The sequence below is a fragment of the Varanus komodoensis genome, unplaced genomic scaffold (genome assembly GCF_004798865.1).
Source record: "Varanus komodoensis strain SLA01 unplaced genomic scaffold, ASM479886v1 scaffold4, whole genome shotgun sequence".
Taxonomy (NCBI): Eukaryota; Metazoa; Chordata; class Lepidosauria; order Squamata; family Varanidae; genus Varanus; species Varanus komodoensis.
Genome location: NW_025335941.1, coordinates 35,939,862 through 35,963,963, shown reverse-complemented (window position 1 = coordinate 35,963,963; position 24,102 = coordinate 35,939,862). Strand labels below are relative to the sequence as shown.

The window sequence follows — 24,102 nt, the reverse complement described above, 5'->3', positions numbered from 1 at the left end:
ATCTACCACTTAATATCATATTCAATGCATTTTTACTTGGGTTTGGAGAACTTAGTTCTATCAAGATACATGTGGATGGAATTGCAGCCTATATGTCTGGTGGACTGCACTACTGTGATTCTCTGTACCCTGTTCTACCTAGCTTGAGAATTTACAGTCCACATATTTCACTCTTCTGGAATAATCTCCTCATCTGTAAAACTGAAGTCAGGATTGGGGCATAATGCCAGAGGTCATGGAAATATGTCAATAATATTATAGACAACTCATCATGACAGTCCTCATAGCCAAACCTTCAACGGGAGGCTAAAAACCTCAAGCAACTGTGTTGATCTCTATCAACAGGCCAATTCTAGCAGTTTTCATCTCAGCAGGTCTTTTACAAAGCTGCTGGGGGTTACTTGTCCATTCAAGACAAGTCTGCCCTGAAATACTTGGTGTTACAACTGCATACCATTACTGTGAACATTCATTATTTTCCTTCCTTCCACAACTACTGCGAGGACTGGACCTAAGCCGAGAAGGAACAGAATTCTGAGGGGGGAGGCAGATGACATCAGCACCCCGCTAATTGAAAAGTGCTGTCTCCATGCCCCTGACATCTCCAGCTAGGACACTGAATGGGCAGCTCAAGAGGGAAGAGGAAAACAGCTGTATCAGAGTCAAATTGTATTGCTTTAGAACAGCTGTAGAAGACTCTTGCGAGTCCCTTGGACTGCAAGGAGATCAAATGAGTCAGTCTTAGAGGAGATCAACCCTGACTGCTCTTTAGAAGGCCAGATACTGAAGATGAAACTCAATACTTTGGCCACCTAATGAGAGGGAAGGACTCCCTGGAGAAGAGCCTAATGCTGGGAACAACAGATGGCAAAAGAAGAAGGGGACGGCCGAGAATGAGGTGGCTAGATGGAGTCACTGAAGCAGTAGGTGTGAGCTTAAGTGGACTCCGGGGTATGGTGGAGGACCGAAAGCCCTGGAGGAATGTTGCCCATGGGGTCACGATGGGCTGGACACGATTTTGCAACTAACAACAACAACAAGAAGAACAGCACATACAGCAGGGCAGTGAGAAAGGTATGATGATTATTTGGTATGACGGATTTAAAAACTATCCTAAAGATACTTCAGCTATCATGAAGTCTCTTCCCTGATAAATGCACTCACATAATATAAAACTGTGGAAATATAAGAATGTGAGTTCAATTGGCATATACTAAGGACTGAAAATTACAAAACACAAATATAATATTAATTGGTGGCCTGATGCATTCAGTTATGAACTTTCAAATTGGAAATTTTCATGCTCCTGATATATACTACATATAGATATCTCATATAGATATCTGTTAAGCAGAATAGAAAGTTTGAACAAACAGGAAAATGCATATTTCAATATATTTTACAAAATTAGTGTAGTTTTCTCACTTATTTTAGGCCAAGAGAACAAATGGTCTAAGTAAAATACGCACAATTCTATTTTGACAGATCAAGAGAAAAAGAAATATAATCACCAGGATAGGATTGTGGAGAAATTTCTTGAACTTCTGCTGTCTTGGATTCTGAAGGCCATTCTTGACTTTCATTCTGAGCTATGTAAGGCAAAAAGTAGGATTTAATAAACATATGGTCCTCGCATTATAAAATAAAATGCAAATAACTGACCATGCTGCCTGCAAAGAATCTGACAAGAATTTAAATGAATGGAAATACAGTCTCATTTCTTCCTTTTCCCCCAGTAATGAAGCATCTAGAATCACCACTCTAAATATTGTTGTATCTTCCATGGCACCTAGTGTCAGAAATGGAGACAACTGCACTCCCTTTTCTAACCAGAGTGACTCTGCAGATAATACACCTAAAACAAATGCATGTTTTGTACGAGCTAGTCAGAGACCTTGCTACATCTTCTTGCAGCAATGTGGAAAATAAAGGTTAAAAAACACACAAGCACAGAATGTTTAATTGTGCAGGAAAAGTATTAACAAAAGGAGTTGAAACTCCACACAAAACCACAAATTTCAGTTAAATGGACTTCATCTGCCAATCTGTTATTTCTAAATTCCTTATTTAGGGGCAACTCATCAGTTCTGGAGCCTGAGCAGAAAAGGTAGTCTTTCCACATAATGTCAAAACAAGTTTTGAAATGTAGAGTAATTAAATAGCAGATTTGCAGGTCTGCCTTCTGTTTTGAAAAGCATTCTGCTGGACAAGTTTGAAGCAAATATTTCATTCAGATGGGCATATTCCAGTCCAGACCAGTCCAATATGGGCATGATCCAGCTCATGATGGGTACAGCATCCAGGACTTCATAGGCTCCTCAGAGCCCCATTTTCTACCCTCCTTTTAGCTATGGCCACTCATGAAACAATGAGGGGCCATCACAATGAATGGGACATCTAAGTACACCTTCCAGATCAGTTCAAGTGACTTGCTCCCTAGAGCAACTTGTACCAAGATGAAAGCGCAGCTGGATGAAGATCTGGAGAGGTTTCACATGCCTACTAATGCCTTGTCTGACTCTGTGGATGTGCATGTTTAGCTTATCAGTGCAGAATTTAAGAGAGAGCTATTTACATTTTGTCAGGATGGTGAAGACAGATGATAATGGGCCCTCAGAGGCTGGACTCCCTGGTTTCCATTTTCAGTACATTAAGCAGAAGCTTGAGCGGTTGGACGGAGAGAAAATGTCCCTTTACAGCACAGCTGGGCCTCAAAGTAGAGATGCAGACATGTTCAATTGTATTTAGTTCTAGGGAGAGAAGAATGATTCTTTTCTCCCTAGAACTAAAAGGAAAGCCTAAGGACTTTCCTTGCTGGAGAAGACTCCAGCAAGTCCCTTGGACAGCAAGGCGATCAAACTGGTCAGTCCTAGAGGAGATCAACCCTGACTGCTCTTTAGAAGGCCAGATACTGAAGATGAAACTCAATACTTATGCCACCTAAGGAGAAGGAAGGACTCACTGGATAAGAGCCTAATGCTGGGAACAATTGATGGCAAAAGAAGAGGGGACGGCAGAGAATGAGGTGGCTAGATGGAGTCACTGAAGCAGTTGGTGTGAGCTTGAGTGGACTCCGGGGGATGGTGGAGGACAGGAAGCCCTGGAGGAATGTTGTCCATGGGGTTGCAATGGGTCAGACATGACTTCACGGCAAACAACAACAACAACAAAGGGCTTTCCTACCTCATGCACTTGGACAGAACTTGGATGTGCACATCCTTTGGTTTTTGTAGGAACCCACTAGATACTAGCTCAAGTTTATTAGATGGGTGGATCAAGAGCCCCTGATCTTTCTCTCTTTAGCTGTCTGTGATGGTATCAGGGGTATTTCTATACTCACTGCTTGCTTGGTGCTGCTAATTATAGGTTCTATCAAACATGTGCCAGTCCATAATACATGGCTAATGGATTGCTTAGCTTCTGAGAAGCTTGGCAAGTCTGATCTACATAATCCACCTGAAATCTCACCACTTACAATGTAGCCTTGTTTCTGCTTACCCAGTGTTTTCTTTGGTGTTTCAGATATATCCAATCTCACGGGAGAAGGCAGTTTCTGTTGAGTTCCACTTAAATCTGGAATGATAATGTGCACTACACACAGAGGTAAATGAAACATGCATTAAGGGCTCATTCCAGCTGGGGCGCCTGTAACTCTCCAAACTCAGGACATTGCAGGCATCCTGCGCAGGGTGGGAGCAGTGCAGAGCAAATGTCATCTCTGTGCTCCTCCTGCCCTGCAAAACACTTAGATGGTTACTTTGGGATGTTTAAGTAGAATGAAGGAAGGAGGATGAGGCACTTCCAACAAGCTTCCCATTATGGTAATATCTGTTTTCTCTCCCTGTCCTTCTGCAACACAATTTTTTTCTGAATTCCTATTTATGAACTTGAAGAAAACAGCCAGTGCTGTTATTTCACCTTGATAGCAAGGTATGGGGAGGTACTCTAATCTGTTTCCAGGGCTGGAGCTGAAACTCCAAATATCCTATGGCTATCTAGTCACAGTCTAGTAGCCATAGGGTCAAGCTGTTGTAATTATTTTTCTAATGAAGATTTTCTTTCTCTTGGAAGCATGGAAAATTCAGTATTTACCTAAAAGCAGTATTTATTATTTTAATTATTAAAAGCTTTTCCTAACCCGTTCACCACCAGCATCTCGGGAAGGCTTATAATAAAATATATATATTTACATATTTATGTATATATAACAGGCCTCTTTGCGAGCTCCAACCAGATTTCATTAACAGAAAGTATTTTTACTTATTTGCAGATGTGAGCATCTCAAACAGAAAGTTTGTGCATACTTAGTAGTAGTAGTAGTAATGTCATAGGATTTTATTTTTGCCTGTTTATAATTTTTTATTTTTTTAAAAAAATCCTGTGTGCCAGTTTGAAGGGCTTTTACTCTTAAAAGTGATTTATAATAATAACAAAATAACAAGAGTAAGAGTAATGGGGGGCAGGTTACCCATAAGATTGCTAATTTTTTTTACAGATTTACAGATCACTTTTTAATTTTTTTTACATTTACAGATCATTTTATCTATAAGGCTAGATCTTTCCCCGTCTCACTAGGTTTGGGTACAATATTAGTAAAATCCAAAGCAACTTATATCCATTGAAAGGAAGAGAACTACAAAAGAAAAGGCTGAAAGTGAATGATAAAACATCTGTTAGAAATAAGGAGCTTCTTAGTCACCTTGTATTGGTCCTGATACAGGGAACTTCTCTGGGCTTTTAGACTGTGCCCGATGTGTGATATTTTGAAGTACTGTGGAAATAAGCATGGAACTTTTAGAAATCATTTGACCCTTTGTCATGTAATAAGTATGTATATGGGAGCAACTGCATTTGAAATGACTGTTCTTCAACAGTCTGATTAGCTGCAAAATTGCAAATTAAGTTTTCTTTCATGTGATCATTATTTTTAACAACATATAGCCTGCAATAATCAGGACTAATGGGAGGTATTATTGTTATTACAGTACCATGAGTTGAAAAGCAAAGTTGTGTTGGTAAATAAAACTGGATGGATGAGACTCTGAAAATATTTCATGATGGGATTGCTGTCTAATTGCAGCAAAGACATTTTGGGTGTGGTGGACATGTAGGGGCTGTAATAAGTCAGAACAATTGCGTAAAATTCCTTAATGAATAGCCAAGTTGCTAGAAATCTATTTTCTCTGAGAAATTACAGGTAAATGGCCCACAGTGACTAGGAAAAGGCTGGAAATACCTCTGTAACATGATTTACTGGAAGAGGATAACAAGTCTGAATGTAAGATATTCTCATCAAATTCTTCTTAAAGAAGATGCATAATAGCTCTGTTTTGCATGCATCTGAGCAGCCAAAGGACATAAATTGGGATGTTTCTGCCTATGGGATACTGGCATGAGCTCCTTTTCTACTGCTGAAGCATGGAGAGCAGAGGAGAGGAGAGGAGAGGAGAAGAGAGCAGAGGAGAGCAGAGGAGAGGAGAAGAGAGCAGAGGAGAAGAGAGCAGAGGAGAGGAGAAGAGAGGAGAGGAGAGTTAATTCAGTTCAAGATTTACTCTTGCCTTTTCTACAGGTATGAGAAGCTCTGTTATATGACTTGTTCAGACATGTTTAATCATGCATGTGTGAGGCATTAACAGATACTAGTGAGTTTGCTTAAGGAGGGGAGATTTGAGGAGTTTTCCGCCATTCATAACATAAGCATATCCTTTTGTCCCATCCTCATCCTCAAAGCTAGCAAAACTATATGCACATGTTCTTTTCATGCACAAAGAAATGCTATCCATTCTCTATATGTCAAGCATAAAAATCATGCAGATTACCTTGTTTGATTATTGTAATGGGAATTCGAGCTTTTGAATCTACTGGTATAAACTGAAGGGAAGAAACCAATATATAAAGACAGTGATCTGTTATTATTTATTATTACATGATATTACTTCTTTTTTGATAACACAAAAATATAGTTGTGAATGTCTACAACTGAAAGAAAGATCAGAATATCTCTGATATGAAATTCCACAATTGTAGTGCTATTATTCCATTGCATTAGCTTGCATAAAACGAGTAAGAATGTTCAGATAAAACCAGTAAGAATGTACAGAATGTACAGGAAAATCTGTGTTTTATGGATTGTCTGATGCCTTTTGTTCCATTAGTTGCTCACTGACAGAACCCATGAGCAGATGACAGTCAATTCACATTAACAGAACTTAGATGGAATGGAACAGAACTTGCATTTGTGAGCCAATTAATTAATGCCAATCGGTGAAATCCTTTGAAGACAAGAAGAACCATGTGGGATCAGACCAATGTTTATCACACCTCTATCACTTCTTCCCTTACTCACTTTTTCAACTGGGTCTGAACAGACCCAGTTGTGGTAGCTGCTTCTTACAGAGGAGTTGCTCCATCCCCCTGATCATTTTTGTTGCCCTTCTCTGTACTTTTCCCAATTCAATAATGTCCTTTTTCAGATGAGGCAACCAGACCTGAACAGAATATACTAAGTGTGGTCATACCAAGAATTTGTATAATGGGAGTAAGATTTTGGCAGTTCTATTTGATTTGCACTAGTACACTATAACACTAATTTGAACTTATGCACGCATGCTAATCTGCATGAGTTACTTCTAATTAGTACAGCCCCCTTCCTTTCACCAAAAAGTGAAATACCAGTATGCAGTTCTGTATGACTGGAAAGGTGCTGGTCTGCTGTGGAATCTACAGCTGTGATCCATAGAAATCTGTACTCATTTGACTATGTTACAGATTTCAGCAACATCCCTATCACCAGACTAAAATCCATTGAAAGTGGTTTCTGTAACTTCATAACACTGAAAATAATGCCAGTAAAGAACAGTAAGAGATGTTTGTGGTGGGAAGGCATATCTCATCCATCTAAAGACAGATAGAACTACCAGGCTTAGTTCTAGAAATATCAGATTTTCTAATCTAATTTAAACAAGTTGAGGATAGTATACTCATGCTACAACATGTTGACTAGAGTTGCCTGTTGCCACAGAACTTGGCAGTAATTTTATAAAAATCTTAAGTAATTATTTGGCATTGACAAACATATGAACAGAGGTAATTCATCTGATCTTTTGGAATTTCAGTTACTTTTGTTGAGGTCAAACGTACATTTAAAAAAGCTAACTAGTCATGGCATGAACTAGTTAGTCCAATAACAAATTAGCAAATGATTAAAGGAAAGGGTATAATTTATGCCACAGCCTCATCCACCCAATAAAGTGAGATGTGCATAGTTGCAGCAGAAAATAAGTTTATATATTAACCAAACATCTCCCAAAAGAAACCACAGTCCTAGGACTGTTTGCATTACCTCTTCCATAACTCCCAGCTGTTGGCTAAATATATCTTTCAGGAGTCTCAGTATAAAATACAGAAAAGGGGAGAAAACTGCTCTCCTTTTTAGTTTGCTTATCTAATTTCCTCCCAAAGGATCAGCCAGTTCTTCTGACTTGCCTGTCCTGAGATTGGTGCACCAGCCTAGCTTTAGCTGACTTAATTCTGGAACTGATTGTGTTCATCCCTAAGCTAGAAGTTATGTTGTGTAATCCAGTCTAGCTGCAATACATGGTACAATCAAATCACGATCTACCTGATTTTCATAAAAATCATATAAATGGTACAATCATGATTTGACTGCTTGGACACTGAAAATAAAATAAAGATGATTAACTCTCAAAACAGGATTGTGGAATTAAGCATTGCATTTTGGCTTTCACATGTGATTGCTGCATTGTCATGTAGGTATCAGTTTTTATTTATCCATAGTATGCTGTCTCTTTTTTATTTATGTTATTGCTGCCCTGAGACACTGTGAAGGATGGAATACAAAATTTAAAAATAGATAAATAAATAGTAATAGATTTTAGGAGGAGGAGTGCTGGTGGGTTCCAACCAGGCTGTGAGCTATGGAGAATTAGAGGTCTCAGTAATCAGACTTAAGCACTTCTGCAAACTGGTGAAGCCCAGTCAGCATCCTGTGGATAACAGCTTGAAATGCCATGTAGAGAAGTATGAGAATTCCATTTCAGGGGTATAAACTTGATGAATTTCTCCAGCCTGGCCCTGAAGATTCTGTTCTGTTTCCCTCTCACTGGCATCAGCCCAATCTGTAGTGAGTTCAGACAGGATGCAGTTTCTCCTTCTTCTGTAATTTTTTAAATGGAGGAAATGTGGGCAGTTTAGGTCATCTTGAAATTTGCACATATGGTGTGCCTTTTTTAACCTTTCAAAGAGGTCCTCTTGTGCAAGTGAACATAATTGCAAGTCTGTCTGTTCGATATGTAGCCCCATAGAAGGATATTTCCCTCTTGTAAATATCTTTTCATCTTCACTGCAAAGGAAGATCTTTAGCCCAGCAGAATAAAGAAATTGTCAATTTCATGTTCCACTTCAATACTGGGGTGAACAAATGGCTGGGTTGGAGATGGAAAGAACTGAGAGGCTCTTTGAAAAATAAAGGGTATGGGCTAAGTGAAGTAGTACTGGGCTAAGCCAGGTAGTGTGAGGACAGGAACCTGTCAAGGATATTTACAAGAGGGGGAAATGTCTCTGTCTGGCTATATAATAGACAGGCAGATTAGCAAGCATGCATGCTCAGGTAAGTCTGCAAAAATAGATCAGTAGATTGATGTATCAATACAGTTATGGCACCATTTGCACAAACATCAGGACCACACCCCTCTGGAACCAACAAAAACAATCCATTTCATTCTGCTGCTGGAATACATATGGAGATGCAGTGATGAAATTTTCAGTGTTGCACATCCCTTGTTGTCACATTTTGTGGAATAACAAGCAGTCTTGTGACCAGCTCACCCAGGGCGATTACACCATTAACAATAAGACAACTTACTGAGTTGTCGCTCACATCTAAATATCTATGTGGTAATTCAGTAATGGAACTTCTGGTTAGAAAGTGGACCTAGAAGCAGCCTCAGATGGAGTTTTCAGGAAGGGCTTCATTATTCATTATGCTATCTACAAGAATAATAGTTGAATAGTCTAAGATGCTATTAGTGGGAAATGCCCACTAATAATTTCAATACTGAATTAAAATTATTCCTGGATTGTAATCAGTTTCAGTCTAGATTGAAGCCTGGCAAAGAAAATAACAGAGGATCTTTTATCACCAAGTTTTCTGTAAGATGCAGTCCCAATGCATCTTCTTCCAATAAAGTCAGACATAATCTTACAGTGAATAAAGGTCTCCTACTCTGAGAGAATAATATTCATGTAACAAATGAGCAAGGATAAAACAATTATAAACCAGGTGTTTCACCTCTGAAAATATTATTGTTCCTTGCCCTGAACTCACATCTGTTGTAGATTTGATATTCAAATGTAAATAGGTCAATTATATCCAGTTTTTCTTGAAATTGTTATAGACTAGGTACTTTTTTGATTTTGAGAAAGAACACCCAGTCTTCCTTGATACAGTTTAGTAACATTGTTTGCATATTAACCAAATGTTGTTTGTTTTTTAAACCAAAAGGAAATTCTACTATATGCATATTAGATGTATTCATTCTATATAAATCGTACCAGTCAATACAAATAAATTGAAATGCATACCGTTGGAATTTTAGATAATTTGATATTGTTCTGGAGTTGTCCATTTTCTTTGCTTTTGCCTAACATAAAAATACAGCAAAATTATTCTCTTCTCTAATACAAAGAAAAAATAATTGCTCTCAAATGTATGATATTTTTAAATTGTTTTCCAATTGTTATGACAGTTTGCTATCAACCAATTATGAATTTATTTTCCCATCCCTCTGCTTAAATTTAAACCTCAGTCTTCCCAATTACTTTGCAGACTACATGCACACATAATTAGCGGATGTAATAGCCACATGTGGATCTCATGTCTTGACTAACTGAAGATGTAATCGTTATTCAGCTTCTAGCATGCGTGTTGCTGTTTCTTCATTAATTCCTTTTTGTCACTTGTTTTCCATCCTAAAGCTAGCAATGTATAATAAGGAAGATCACCATATGCCCACAGCAGGGGTTGCCAAAGCTCTTGTTGAAGATGCCTCACTTTTCAGGCTATGACCTCTTGCGGCCAGGAGGAAGCATAACTGTGCCATGGTTAACAGACACTGGGAAAGAGCAGGTTATATTGGGTGCTCGAAGCCTCTTGATACCAGGAAAGGAAACAGTTGCCAGGGCTGGAACTGCTTGAGAAGGGTGTGAAGAGAAATGAAAATGCTGTCAACAAGATTACATACTGTTCTGGTAGGCCGCTTAGAGGTACCATGGCATCAGAGAGGGTTTCTTACTTCTCACCTGCATGCTCTTTCCTGTATAAAAAATAGACCTTGTCCCCATGTCTGCATAAGTCCTGAGGGCCACTGTGGTAGTGCAGTGGGACTTGGGCGATCCGGGCTCTAGCTCTCATTCAGCGCACTGGGGGACTTTCAGCCAGTCACTGACTCCCAGACTTACCTGCCTCAGAAGATTGTTGTGAGGAGGAAATGGAAAGAAGGAGCAGGAGGGTTATGTAAACTGCCTGCCCCTTTCAGGAAAAAAAAAAAGGCTAGGAAAAAAATAGAATCAAACAGGCATGCCTGCCCCATTGCATCTATCTTGGCCCTTTAAACTGTAAAATCTGGAAACTGCTTCATGTTACTTACCAGGAACAGCCATCTTGTGACTGAAACTCTTGCTCCAGATCCCATTATCAGTATTGTCTTTCACTCCAAATTCATACACTGTGTTAGGTTTCAGATTGTCCACCACTGTTTCTGTAGTTGGGCAAAGCTGAAGAACCCACTTCTTATTCTTGTCCTTTTCTCTGTAGCGAACTGTATAAAATCTAGTCAATAAAAAACAAATGTTTAATTTTAATTGAAGAAAAGAAAGATGATTTAACAATGCAGAACTGTCATGCCTTTTCATTTAAACAACACGTATGAAGTCATGTATTTCTTGGTTTTAAACAAAAACCACACTGAAATTTATTTCAGGAATTCTACATAAATATTTGATTCTCTCTTACTTTCACAGTCTTTTGAGTTATCAGACATTGACTATCTAAAAGAGGTGAAATGATAACCCAATTATTGTCACTATATTAAATCCAATATTACAAATTAGTTGACATAATAAAGCAGTATATCACAGATTCAACTTTTTTAAAAAATAAAAATGAATTCCTCATGCTATATTAAAAATGTCTAATTAGAATCTTCTGAAAAAGTTTAAGAATCTATTTAATGTATCCAATTGCTAAATTCAGTATTTTCTAGTCTTCAAAACAATAGCTATTTGAATTATTGCATGAAAATAATTTGCTGGACAATCATGTTCTCTTAAGAACATAAGAAAAGCCATGCTGGATCAGACCAAAGGTCCATCTGGTCCAACACTCCATGCATACACATAGTGGCATGGTCCCACAAGATCCCTCAAACAGGATAGATGCAAGTCCTTCTCCTGCCCAAGCTTCTTTGCAACTGATGTATGCAGGTATGCCACCTCTCTCCATGCACACATCCCTGCCAACCAACCTTAAGAACACCTGCCTCCAAAAATGGGAGTGGTTCACCCTTTCCACTTTCCTGAATGCTTAGTGTCAGAGGAAAGTATACAAAAGTGGGGATTCCTCAGAGAAGCCAGATCCAACCCCGCAACCACCTCCTACCAACTGATAGCTGGACTTGACCACCTGATTTTGCTATTAGTATATAGGATATATACTTATTTCCTGGGTGCTAGCATAGAATAGTGGCTAAGAGAGTGAGCTGTGACATTTGAAGTTTCATAAGCATATTATCATAATGATGTTTATAAGAAAGCAATAAGGCAGTTCAGTAATATGAATATCTTTTCCTGATTCTGAACAGAGAGTTACCATCTTGTGTAAGGAAACACATTAAGTTCAAAGCAGAGGTAGCATTTGAATTAGGGATTTACTGTCTTAGCTACTACACTATTACAGCTCTCAGAAATTCTGTATCAGGAAGATAGTTGCTCAAATCTTGTTTTTATGTTTCAACTATCTCCTCTCTTTAGAATTTCCTACTTTAAAAATATGAACTAGAACTAATGTAGTCAACATATATTTAATGAAAGATGTTCAGTTTAATTGTTACCACTTAATGTTAGTAAATGATTGGCCTCCAGATAGAAAAACATGAAGACATCTTAAAAGTCTTTACAAGTTATGCCAATTCCTCCACTTAATTCAGCCATTCCTATTATTTGTACTTATGAGACTAAAGCAAAACAAAACAAAACAAAGCAAAACAACAGATGCCAGAGCATAATGAAACCTTATGGAATAGATCCTGAAATAACAATATAACTGCATGAGCATATGAACAGCTACCTAATTAGAAGCATACAAAACTTCACATAATAAATTCAATTATGATTGATAAAAAAGAATATCTTGGGTAGGAAAAGCCTAAAATACAGAACAGTTCTATTGATGATGCCCAAACTACGATGGTGGTTAATATTTCTTATGACATAAAATACCATATTTGCCACAGCTTGTCAAATGATTTAAAAAATACTTTTCAAATATTCCTATTTTTGCCACTGAGCACGTTTGTTAGCATAGCCAGTATTTCTCATTAGAGTTATCCCCCACCCCCCATTTTTGATCTCAGAACCTCCATTCTCTCACATGAATCTGTTTGCCAATGGTGGTTAATGGAGATCTGAGCATCTGTAATGTCATCATGTCAGAAACAGCATTGAGACATCTGTCCGCATCATGTGGGTCACCATAGCAATAGTGTTAAACGGCATTGTGGGCCAATGAGGACTGAAATGGCAAAAAAGTTTATATTCAAAGTGGAATGGCAGTGAAATAGTACACATGGGTGGAATCCAAAGTTGCACAGCTGGACATTGGCTTGTTTGCTGGCACTAGCTCCTTCTCCCCACATGCTCCAGGCAGTTCCCCAGTCGTCCAGAGGGATTTTGAGAGTGCACAAGAGCTGGGAAATAGAATCCCCACGGTTTGGCAATTCCATCAGTGGAACTACTTCATTGGATTTCTCCCAGGTTTTTTCTGAAGCAACGTGCCAAATAATGCTGAAAGTAGCAAGGGGGTGTTGGCACTCATCTAAGGAACATGACAAAAGGTAATAATTTCCAGATGGGTAGCCCTGTCTTGTGGCACCTCAATGACTAAAATATGTATGCATCTGATGACGTGGACAGTGTCCATGAACACTTATGCCAGAATAAGTTTCTTAGTCCTTAAAGTGCCATAAGAATCTTTGCTGTTTTGACAAAAGGTAAGTAGTTTTGACTTAGCCTGAGGCCAGACTATTAGGATTCATCATGTCACTGTCCCATCTCATGAATATAAAGGCTTCATGTCTAAGCATATCTTTGGAGCTTACATTTATGGAAAGAGCATTGCACTGCTCTTCAAGTTAATCTCTCATCTCATGAATGTAAACTCTTCATTCATAAAGCAAAATCTTAGGATTCAAGCCAAACAGGAAAAGATTCATTCATAATCTTCACAAGGTAATTTACTGTCTTTATTAATTTACAGATTCAGAACATCTTTAGTTGATTACCTGCCGTTTGCACAGTTATTCATTGTTGTCCAGTCATGCTTTGGGTTGACTAGGACTCCCCATGACAAGAAGGCAGAAGTTGGAGTTAAAGTGCCTATAACCAACTGAAGGGGTTTTAGTTTGTTCATTTTACCTGTTTAAGAAAGGCACAGACAATTCAATGTTTATACATTTATATATTTGAAGATGCAGCTCAAGTGTACAACTCATCATACCAGCCAGGTATTGCAGTTGACCTGAATTCATCATAACTCAACTTTGTGTTTTTCTCCTGCCTGAAATGGCCTAAATATGGATGTTCTGAGGTATCTACCAAGCCACAGTTAATGGCAGGTGGGCTGCTTTCAGCTAATACAAACAAAGTCTGACTCAAAGGCAATATCTATTGTGTTTCAAGGCAATAGAAACTAAGGGCAGATATTCATGGCGTATAATCACATTTGTAATGGTGCAGAATGGAGTCTTGAGCAGTCTGACAATCATCAAAACCAAGATACATTGTTCAGTTCATCCACCTATTTTTTGTATAGCACTAAAAAATTCAGGGCACAATCCAATAGTGCAATTATGTGGACACCCCATATCTCAATCCTGCCCTCCCATTCATCTTGATACAAATGACTAATGCTGTTATCAGCATGCACAGATCTCTTACTCATCTTACCACCATCATTAGGCCATATGCTAGCTGAGCTGATAAAAAGGCTTCATTTAGCCTTCTGGACATTGTCTGTAAGTGGGCACTACAGCCACAGTGGACGGGTTCATTCTCCAAGTAATTTACAAAGCAAAACAAAAGTTTCTACTTACTTTGGTTTATGATCTGGAAAGAATTTCTTCATAAACTAGAAGCAAGTTACTGTTTTGAACCTCATTTTCTGAGCAGTCAGATAGTTTGTGAATGTTTCAAAGTATCCCAGCAGTAAACTGGCTATTATCTTTCTCTGAAAAGGCTATACCTCCCTTAAGAATGGGTAAATAAATCTGGAAAGTAATTGAACTTTAAACATGTATTTTTAAAAAAGTTTAAAATGCAAAGTCTTAGTCCTCTAAGGACACTAAATTAGTTGAATTATTATAATTTGTTCAGCCATTGCTCAAATGTGGGATCTGTCATCTCAGCTGAAAAATGTTTGTGTCTCCTGACTGTTTATGGAAAATTGTTTAGTATTGCTACATTACCTGAACAGGGTTTCTTGTAATTTGGAACAGGTGCTGGCCTCACTGCAATCAAGTATCTTGGCTCTGCATCTGGAAAATGTTAGAATGACCCAATTGTAAAACTTGATGAGTTAAAAAAGTACATTAACAATGAAGAGCATATACCACAACTTATGACAGTCTATGGTATGATTCCTCTGAATTATTTCAATAAGTTTTCAAAATATACCAGGACTATGCCAAAATACATTCACTCATGAAAAGCAGCTTCCTCCTCAACTCAGAATTCTGGCAATCCTCGTCTAATATTTCATCAAAAACCTGGCATTATATTTCTAGAAACCCTGTGTGATCTGGTGACTAGAGTATAGAATTGAGACTGTGAGACCCACATTCAAAGCTCCACCCTGCCCTGAGCCTCACTAGATATCTTCAGGCCAGCTCCACCCTACCCCGAGCCTCACTAGATATCTTCAGGCCAGCTCCATGCTGCCCCGAACCTCACTAGATATCTTCAGGGGGTTGTTGAGAGGCTACAGTGAGGTAGGGGAGGATCATACAGGCTACCTTGGACTTCATGTTGAGAATGTGAGAGCCAGTGTGGTGTAGTGGTTAAGAGCATGGGACTGGAACTCAGACGATCTGGGTTCGAGTCCCCACTCGGCCATGGAGCCAACTGGGTGACTTTGGGCCAGTCACAGACTCTCAGCCCAACCTACCTCACAGGGTTGTTGTTGTGGGGATAAGATGGAGGAGGAGAATGATGTAAGCTGCCTTGAGCCCTTTGTAGGAAAAAGGCAGAATATAAATCGAAAAATAAATAAATAAATAAATAAATAAATAAATAAATAAATGTAACAGATATAAGCAAGCAAGCAAGGATCTATATTTATGAATATGATCTTTGAATTGTAAACAAACATGACACACAAATTTCTTTAAAGGGTAGAATTATAGTGTGTTCACTGTTCCATCTTCTCAATCAGTCTGCAGTCTTATAGTGCCATTAGAATTGTTGCACTAGCCTCCTACTATTTGGGAAATATTAGAGATTTATAGGAATGCTCAGCTATCATGGAGGCTTGGAGTGGTGTGTTCATTAATGCACCTTTGTCTGAAAAGCTTCAGTGGAACATGACCCCCCCCATATATCCCTAACTGAACCCTTAAAAGGCTGTTGTCTAAGGAAATGGGTGACCCCTTTCTCGACCCCCCCCCCCACTATGGGTAGTGATGGGTAGCACTGGCCAAAGAGTGAAGCTAGAGATTCATAAGGCTTCATTAAGCCCACATTGCAGGATGAGATGAAAGCGTTGGTCACCCTAAGATAAATGGAAGTACTTCTTTATACAGTGCAAAGTTAAACCATGGAATTCACTGATTGCCACCAGTTTTGATGGCTTTAAAGGGGGATTGGAATAATCCATGAAGGAGAAGGCTATCAGTGGCTAGTGTCAGAGGCAATATGCATACATACACCTGTTACATGAAACATGGGCAGAAGGATGCTGTTGCACTCATGTCTTGCTTGTGAATTTCCCATAGGCAGGTGGTTAGTCACTGCCTGAACAGAATGCAGACCAGATGAACCTTGGTCTGCTCCAGCATGGCTTTTCTTATATGAGCCATTCAGTTCTTGTGCAGGAAGTTCCAAATGGAGAGGAATGCTGAGCACATTGCCACCTACCTGCCCATTCATTGACTGTGCTAGAAACATTAGTCACCTCATTCAGTGGGAATTGCCACACTTGGCCCAAATTGGCCAGGGAAATAGGGTAGCTGTTGCTAACTCAATGCTGTTATAAGATTTGGTGGTAGACCTGCAAGGCTGATTTTGCTAATATATGCAATACCATCCATCCATTCATCCATACATGCATCTACACACTATATGCAGGTAAAAGGGAATTATAGGAACAAGGACAGTGGAAAGCAACCTGGGGCATCTGTTGGTTGATGTAAGGAACTTGTCATCCAGCCCACAAACCTTTTTCCCAGGAAGTGTGCCTCTTTCAGTAGGGATAACACCTTTATCACTTATCACTTGCTTGCTATATAAAGAGAAAGATGTCTTTTCTCAGCACTAAGTAGAAAAACTCTTATCTATCATCAGGTCTCTGCCAGAATGAACATAATTATGCGAGAAAAGTGGTCAGGCTCCAGGGATAAAGTTGCTGAATGTCTTAAGTGTTCCTTACTCCTGCAGCTTGTCTTGCAGTGGCTTGTCCTACTTACTTCTGAATAGACATGTAGATGCTTGCCTTGTTTATGTGTGAGATCATGCCTCTCATGCTTGTTTTTGAGTAGATATGCTTGATTCTTTTGAGTAAGCTTAATAAACTGAGTAACCTGCCTTTGCTATAGTCACTTTGCCTTTGGCTCTTCCCACAGTTGGAATATATCCCTTGAGACTTTTGCTAGATTGGAGTTTGGCTGAAGAGCTGACAGAGATTCCTTATCCCTGCCCTTGGTCAGCTTCTCAAGACCACTGAGTTTCAAATGAAAGGAATCTGGACTGCTTGAGGATTGCCTTCCTTTAGGACTGCAAGGCTCAGCGAGTGGTGATAGGGACATGACTGCCTCACAACACCTTAACAGGAGTGACTCTAGCAGTGCAGGGCACTGCTTTAAATGTTGGTTGTGGCTGACCCCCCTTCATGGATCACTGCCTTGTCGTAGCAAAGGGGCTTGTGTGGCTCAATGAAGCTATGAGCTATGCTGTGCAGGGGCACCCAAGACGGACAGGTCATAGCAGAGAGATCTGACAAAAGGTGATCCACTGGAGAAGGAAATGGCAGCCCACTCCAGTATCCTTGCCGTGAAAACCCCATGGGCAGTACCAAAAGGCAAAAAGATACAACACTGGAAGAAAATGCATCCTGCCACAAAATAGTCATCTGTACTGGGAGCTGGGAGTCAGTGTCCACTAGCAATAGTTAATCTCTTCCAGATTTTATTTAAACCAACAAACAATCCAGCTTCTTTATCACTGGGTCTAAGACAAACATATTACTAGAGGTATGCCAGAGATTTCTGATTCTCCCTCAGTACCAAAAGAAAACTTATTATATAAGTAGGCAATTTAGCTGTGGAAAGCACCTTTTCAATAAAGATTATACAACAAATCAGATAGTTAATCATTCTCTAAAGAGCTGAAAATGTCTTGGATCACATGGGAATGTACACATGTGCAACTCAAATCTGTTACACTAATAGTAATTTACATAAAGGTTGTTGCTACAAACAGGAGTGCACAAGTTTTGATCAAAATAAATTGCTGGCTAGGAGCATTGACTGAGAACAAGTTTGCATGTTCTTCACAAATCTTGTTCATATTTGGAAACAATGAAATGAAGCAAACCAAAGCCAAACATGCTGATATTTTTACTCACAAGCTAACACATTCTTAGTACATTCGATATGTTTTGGAAGAACACATGCTTATGTGGTAAGAGGCCACAAGTTCATGGTTATGTTTCTAGTGAAAACCAGCTAACTGCATCCAAGTGTTGATCAAAATAAACTGATTAAAACAATGCTTAGGAAAGAAAAAAGATTTTACTGCAAAGAGGCAAAACATTTTTGGTGTGTGGGTATGTGTGTGTTTACATACATTTCTCCCATAGATCAGAATCAGGGTTTCAACCTTTCCATTTTTTTCAAATATTCAGACAATTTAGGATCCACTTGGCACTCCATCTCAGCTCATTCATATTGTAATGGGGAATAACATGATGAAATAGCCTAGCTACCTGAATCTCTTATTAAGAGCCCATGACAATTAGATATGCGGATTAAATATAACTAGAGGATAATCAGAAATGAACCCCAAATTATAAATATTTTAATAAAGAAAATGTTGTTGAAAATAAAGAAAAATATAAATTTGACCACTGAATTTCAAGGATATACGGAGGGAGCATTGATTTAACTATCGGGTTTCTTTACATTAGGTATTTATTGAGCTTATGGACCCTCATCTATGGACATTTGCAGGTCTTTTTCACAGCCTTGTCAGCCTCCAGGGCTTCTCTCAAGTTTTCCAGCCAAGTTTTCTGAGATGGTGCCAATATTTGCTACAGAAACCTAACATATTTTTCCAGTTCTGCTCTATAGTACAGTGCCCCCTTGTATTGCGTAATGGAACATGAAGGAATACATAGGAAGGCAGAGAGGGAAAAACCTTGTGTGAAAGATGCTGTAATCTCACGAAGAAAACAAGAGGAGCCTTAGTAAAGCACTAAGTTATATACCTCATGTAGAGAAGTCCAGTAGTTACTATTTTAGAGCCAAGTATTCTGGGTTACAATCAGGCATCTGTGCACAAGCAAGGCACATGGAGCAGTGCCTTATCTCAGCTCATCTTACAAGGACTGCTAGTTTTGCTGCCAGCTACCTTTTAGCTTCTGCTGATTAAAAAATGGATTTCTTGTGCTGCTTTTAATGTTGACCTTATGTGTGGGGATTTTTTTTGTTTTATTTTTATATGAATTTTTCTAAGTTGTCCTGAGAACCTTTAATTGTAGGATATAGACACATATTAGGGAAAAAAGAGCTTCTCAGTGAAATTGTTCCTCCCTTAATAGGTGATTAGTGCTACATGGGTTCTAACTGCATTTGCGACTTGTAGGAGATAAACACATAGAGAGATTCTTGCATGCAAGAACATGTATGTAATTCAATGTTACACATAAAAACATGAATTGTTCAGTTCTTTCCCTCACCAAAAACACGAGGACTTTATTTACACAGCAAACTGGGAATCTGGTTAACACCTGGGAATCACAGACATAATTTGGATTGTGCACACACCATATCACTGAGGGGGTGTGTTAGAATTCTAACAATGAGTCCTTTAAAGACAGCATTTTAAGAGCAAAGTTTCCTAATTCGTTGTTTGGTTAAACAGAGCAACATTGGAAGAGACACACAATATCTGCCTGAGTTTTGTCCAAACTGATATAAATCATAACCCTTCCCATCAGTATTGTATGTGGAAACTCAGTGGACTCCAGCAATGTTGAGAGTTGGCAAGAAACAACATGTCCTCAATTTTGTTACATTCTCTTCTCTGAGATTCCTGCACATTTGCAGGCGTATTCTGGAGCAGTGGTGAGGCCAGTCAGAAACAGAGACCTATTTGGGCAGGAGCAATCAGGACCTTTCTTCCAAAAAAGTGGAAATATACAACCCAAATGGAAGATAAAAGATGAAACCAGTTTGCATACATTTTGCATATGTTAATATACATGCAAATTTAGAAATTAATAACATGTATATAGAAGCAAACTTGCTGGGAACAATAGATGGCAAAAGAAGAAGGGGACCGCAGAGAATCAGGTGGCTAGATGGAGTCACTGAAGCTTAAGTGGACTCTGGGAGATGGTGGAGGACAAGAAGGCCTGGAGGAATGTTGTCCATGGGGTTGCGATGGGTCGGACATGACTTCTCAACTAACAACAACAGAAACATACTACAGCAGGTTGGGAGATGTCTAGAGAGTAGGTGGAGGAAATCATGGGATGAATCTGACCGAACACACTTGAGAGCTCACTATCGAACCTATGCTGTGGTGGTGAGGGCGGCGAAAAATAAATTCTTCTCCGCTTCCATTGCCTCCTCACAAGGCCGTCCAGCAGAGCTCTTTCAGGTGGTACAGGGGCTGGTTCATCCAGGCCCCAAGAAAAATCCCGTACCGCCCTCGACAGCCCACTGTGATGACTTTGCCAAGCGTTTTAAGGAGAAAATCGCTCAGATTCGTCACGAGCTGGACTCCACTAGTGATTCAGAGCCCTCAGGGGAGGTGCCAATGTTGCCATATGGTCCAACATTATTGGATGAGTTCCAGTTATTGTGGCCTGAAGATGTGGACAAGGTGCTTGGACAAGTATGTTCCACCACCTGTATACTGGACCCTTGCCCATTGTGGCTACTTAACAAAGCCAAACATGGGATTGGGGCCTGGATCCTGAAGTTGTCAACGCCTCTCTGAGGGACGGCCGGGTACCTGCCCCTCTAAAGGAGGCGGTAGTCCGGCCAGACCTAAAGAAGGCTTCCCTGGATCCAGAGATGGCCACCAATTATAGACCAGTGGCCAACATCCCATTCTTGGGCAAGGTGTTAGAGCGGGTGGTGGTGGGACAACTCCAAGCACTCTTGGATGAGACTGATTATCTGGACCCATTTCAGTCCGGCTTCAGACCCGGCTATGGTACTGAATCTGCCTTGATTGCCCTGTATGATAACCAGGGAGAGAGACAGGAGGAGTGCGTCCCTGTTGGTCCTCCTGGACTTCTCAGTGGCTTTCGATACCATCGACCATGGTATCCTTCTGGATAAGCTAGCGGGATTGGGAGTAGGAGGCACTGCTTTGCAGTGGTTCCACTCCTGTCTCAATGACCGATTCCAGAAGGTGGTGCTGGGGGACTATGGCTCTGTGCTATGGCAGCTATGCCATGGAGTTCCACAGGGGTCCATCTTGTCCCCCTTGCTATTTAACATCTACATGAAACCACAGGGAGAGGTCATCAGGAGTTGTGGGCTGCGGAATCATCAGTACACTGATGATACCCAGCTCTACCTCTCTTTTCAACCGATCCAGGTGAGGCAGTGGCAGAACCAGTGCCTGGCTGAGGTAATGGGCTGGATGAGGGCCAATAAATTGAAGTTCAATCCAGACAAGACGGAGGTCCTGTTGGTGGGTGGTTAGGGCTCCAGGGTAGGTGACTTGGACCTTGTCCTGAATGGGGTTGCACTCCCTCTTAAGGACAGGGTCCGCAGTTTGGGAGTGCTCCTCGACCCAGAGCTGACTTTGGAAGCTCAAGTGACTGTGGTGGCAAGGAGCGCTTTTTTTCAGCTTCAGCTGATCCATCAGCTGCGTCCCTACCTGGAGAACGATTGCCTGGCGACAGTGACACATGCATTGGTTACTTCCCGATTGGACTTCTGTAACGCACTCTACACGGAGCTGCCCTTGAAGACGGTCCGGATACTTCAGATGGTGCAAAATAGAGCTGCCAGGTTGCTGACTGGGTGTTGTTCTCATATAACCCCAGTCCTCTACCAGCTTCATTGGCTCCCCATTGAAGTCAGGGCCCAATTCAAGGTGCTGGTTATCACCTATAAAGCCCTTAACGGCTTGGGACCTGGATATCTAAAGGAACGCCTGCATCCATATTTGCCCTCCAACCCCTTGAGCCTGGCAGCAGAGGCTCTTCTCCTGGAACCCTCCGTGAAAGATATTAGGAGGGTGAGTACCCAGAGGAGGGCCTTCTCTGCAGTGGCGCCCCACTTATGGAATGTGCTCCCCAGAGAAGTCTGCCTGGTGCTGTCGTTATTTGTTTTTCAGCGCCAGGTCAAGACCTTTTTATTTAAATGATATTTTAATAATCATTGATTTTATTATTGGTTTTATAATGTTGTGCCAGGATGTTTCTGGATTTTATATATGTATGTATTTACATAAATGTATTTATTTATAATGTTGGAAGCTGTCCTGAGGCTTATGCAAATGGGACGGCATACAAAAATTCCAAATAAATAAATAAATACATTGTAAAGGAATGTGGCTGACTGTAATCAGGTCTTAGCCTGCTTCCAGGTGTTGAGGAAGGGACGTTTCGAGGCCCAGCTCTTCACCTACTGATTTTCTATATTTAGACCAAACTTGGACAGGACAAGCCATCAGACAGACAACAACTTCAAAATAGGATGGTCACTTGGTAGACTTCAATTAGAGGACTGCCTCTGATGCCAGAACAATGCAGCTGTTCTCTGACAGGCTCCAGTGCAACTGCTTCAATACAGCAGGCTGTGTGCCACAACACCAAGGGCCAATGGTCCAAGGCAAGCAAGAGGCCGTGCTGCTCCAATGCACTGCTCTTGGCCCTTGTGCCGGGCAGCAACAGACTGACCCACCCACAGTGAACTTGGAGTCTGAGGGGTAGTGGTGTGCAAAAGCCAGAAACTCAGGGGTGAGGATAGAGGGTGAGTGTACTAAAATATTGTTTACAAGTTCCTGTTTTGCACTTGGATTTTCAATCATGGGTAGGGTTTGGTGTGCGCGCGCACATGTGTGTGTTTGCTGCTGCTAATAAACATTGATTCCTAACAATATCTCTGCTGCACAGTCCAAGATCAAGAGTGAGATGGGAAATGATTATACCGCATACCAAGTTTATTAAAAAATGTTCCAGACTACCAAAGTAAGTGCACAGCTTACAGAATTGCACCCCCCACAGCTATTCAGAATCCTATGCTGAAGATAAAATAATAATACTTTAGTAGGAATTAGTACAATGCCCCTCCATCGGAACTGCCACTTTCCAGTAGCAAGGTATTCTTTCTAGAGCAGAAAATCTAGGTAACACCTTTTATGATCTGAAAAGTTGCTCTAGAGAAAAAAAGGAGTTCCCATCCATCACTCATCCAAATCTAACATTAAACAATGTGTGCATGGGAAGAACAGAAGCAGAATTCAGGTGCTGCAAAATAAAGGAAATTTGTTAGGGAGCTATTTTCTACATGCCAATATGTGCTGAATATTTCTAGGCCCTGGATAGTAAGGGGAATATGTTGGGTGCTTTCACTATGAATACAGTTTAGTTCATAATGTGCGTTAAGTGAAGCTTGAATGTAACATTCTTCTGTGTTAGTGTTGCTGAATCCCCAATTCTGAGGATTTTCTGTAACTCACTATGCTTCTAAATGTCATGGAATGCAAAAGTGTGTTTGCACACAGAAAAGAAAAATGCACAGGTGAATCAGAGTGGCACATGGCATGCACATGCTCTGATATCATATACCAAACCAACATGGTTCAGCAGAATTTCCTGGACTCTAGCTAAGAAATTTTTTGGGTAGCCTCGGAAACTGTTTGGGTACCTCTAGCTTCTATGTCTGCTAGAAGTAAGCTCAATTTGTTTGTTTGTTTGTTTGTTTGTTTATAGTTCTATACCACTCAATGAACCTGATAGAGGTGTCCAAAGTTATGCATAGTCTGGAGAAAGTGGAGGGAGATACATTTTTCTTCCTCTCCCATAACATTAATATCCGGGTCCCTCCCTTGAAGCTAATTGGTGGGAAGATTCTATACAGATAAAATGAAGTATTTCTTCACAGAGAGCATAGTTAAACTATGGGACTGACAGCCACATGAAGTAGTGATGGCCACCAATTTGTACAACTTTAAAAGGAGGTTGGACAAATTCAGAGAAAAGAACCCTGTCAATAGCTAATAGTCTTGATGGCTATGTGCTCCCTCCAGTACCCAAGGCTGAATGCTTGTGCACAGCAGTTGCTGCAGCGCTTGGGCGGGAGAGAAATACTGTACCTATCCTCTTAAAGGATCCTGTGCACAGCTCTT

General features: G+C 40.2%; 1 protein-coding gene across 16 annotated transcripts in view; it reads right to left on the bottom strand.

The window, feature by feature from the left end:
- The window catches only part of LOC123029256 (ABI family member 3 binding protein), a 133,760-nt gene that overhangs the window by 74,816 nt on the left and 34,842 nt on the right, over window positions 1–24,102 (bottom strand). For 15 of the 16 annotated variants that reach the window (XM_044441958.1, XM_044441964.1, XM_044441968.1 and 12 more), the window contains exons 3-10: window positions 14,760–14,828; window positions 13,578–13,710; window positions 10,668–10,849; window positions 9,604–9,662; window positions 5,820–5,871; window positions 4,700–4,771; window positions 3,499–3,591; window positions 1,512–1,589 (exon numbers count right to left, since the gene is read on the bottom strand). In XM_044441958.1, coding sequence (XP_044297893.1) covers window positions 1,512–1,589; window positions 3,499–3,591; window positions 4,700–4,771; window positions 5,820–5,871; window positions 9,604–9,662; window positions 10,668–10,849; window positions 13,578–13,710; window positions 14,760–14,828 — 738 coding nt within the window. The remainder of the gene's footprint in view (window positions 1–1,511; window positions 1,590–3,498; window positions 3,592–4,699; window positions 4,772–5,819; window positions 5,872–9,603; window positions 9,663–10,667; window positions 10,850–13,577; window positions 13,711–14,759; window positions 14,829–24,102) is intronic. The other variant, XM_044441966.1, reaches the window with a different exon arrangement.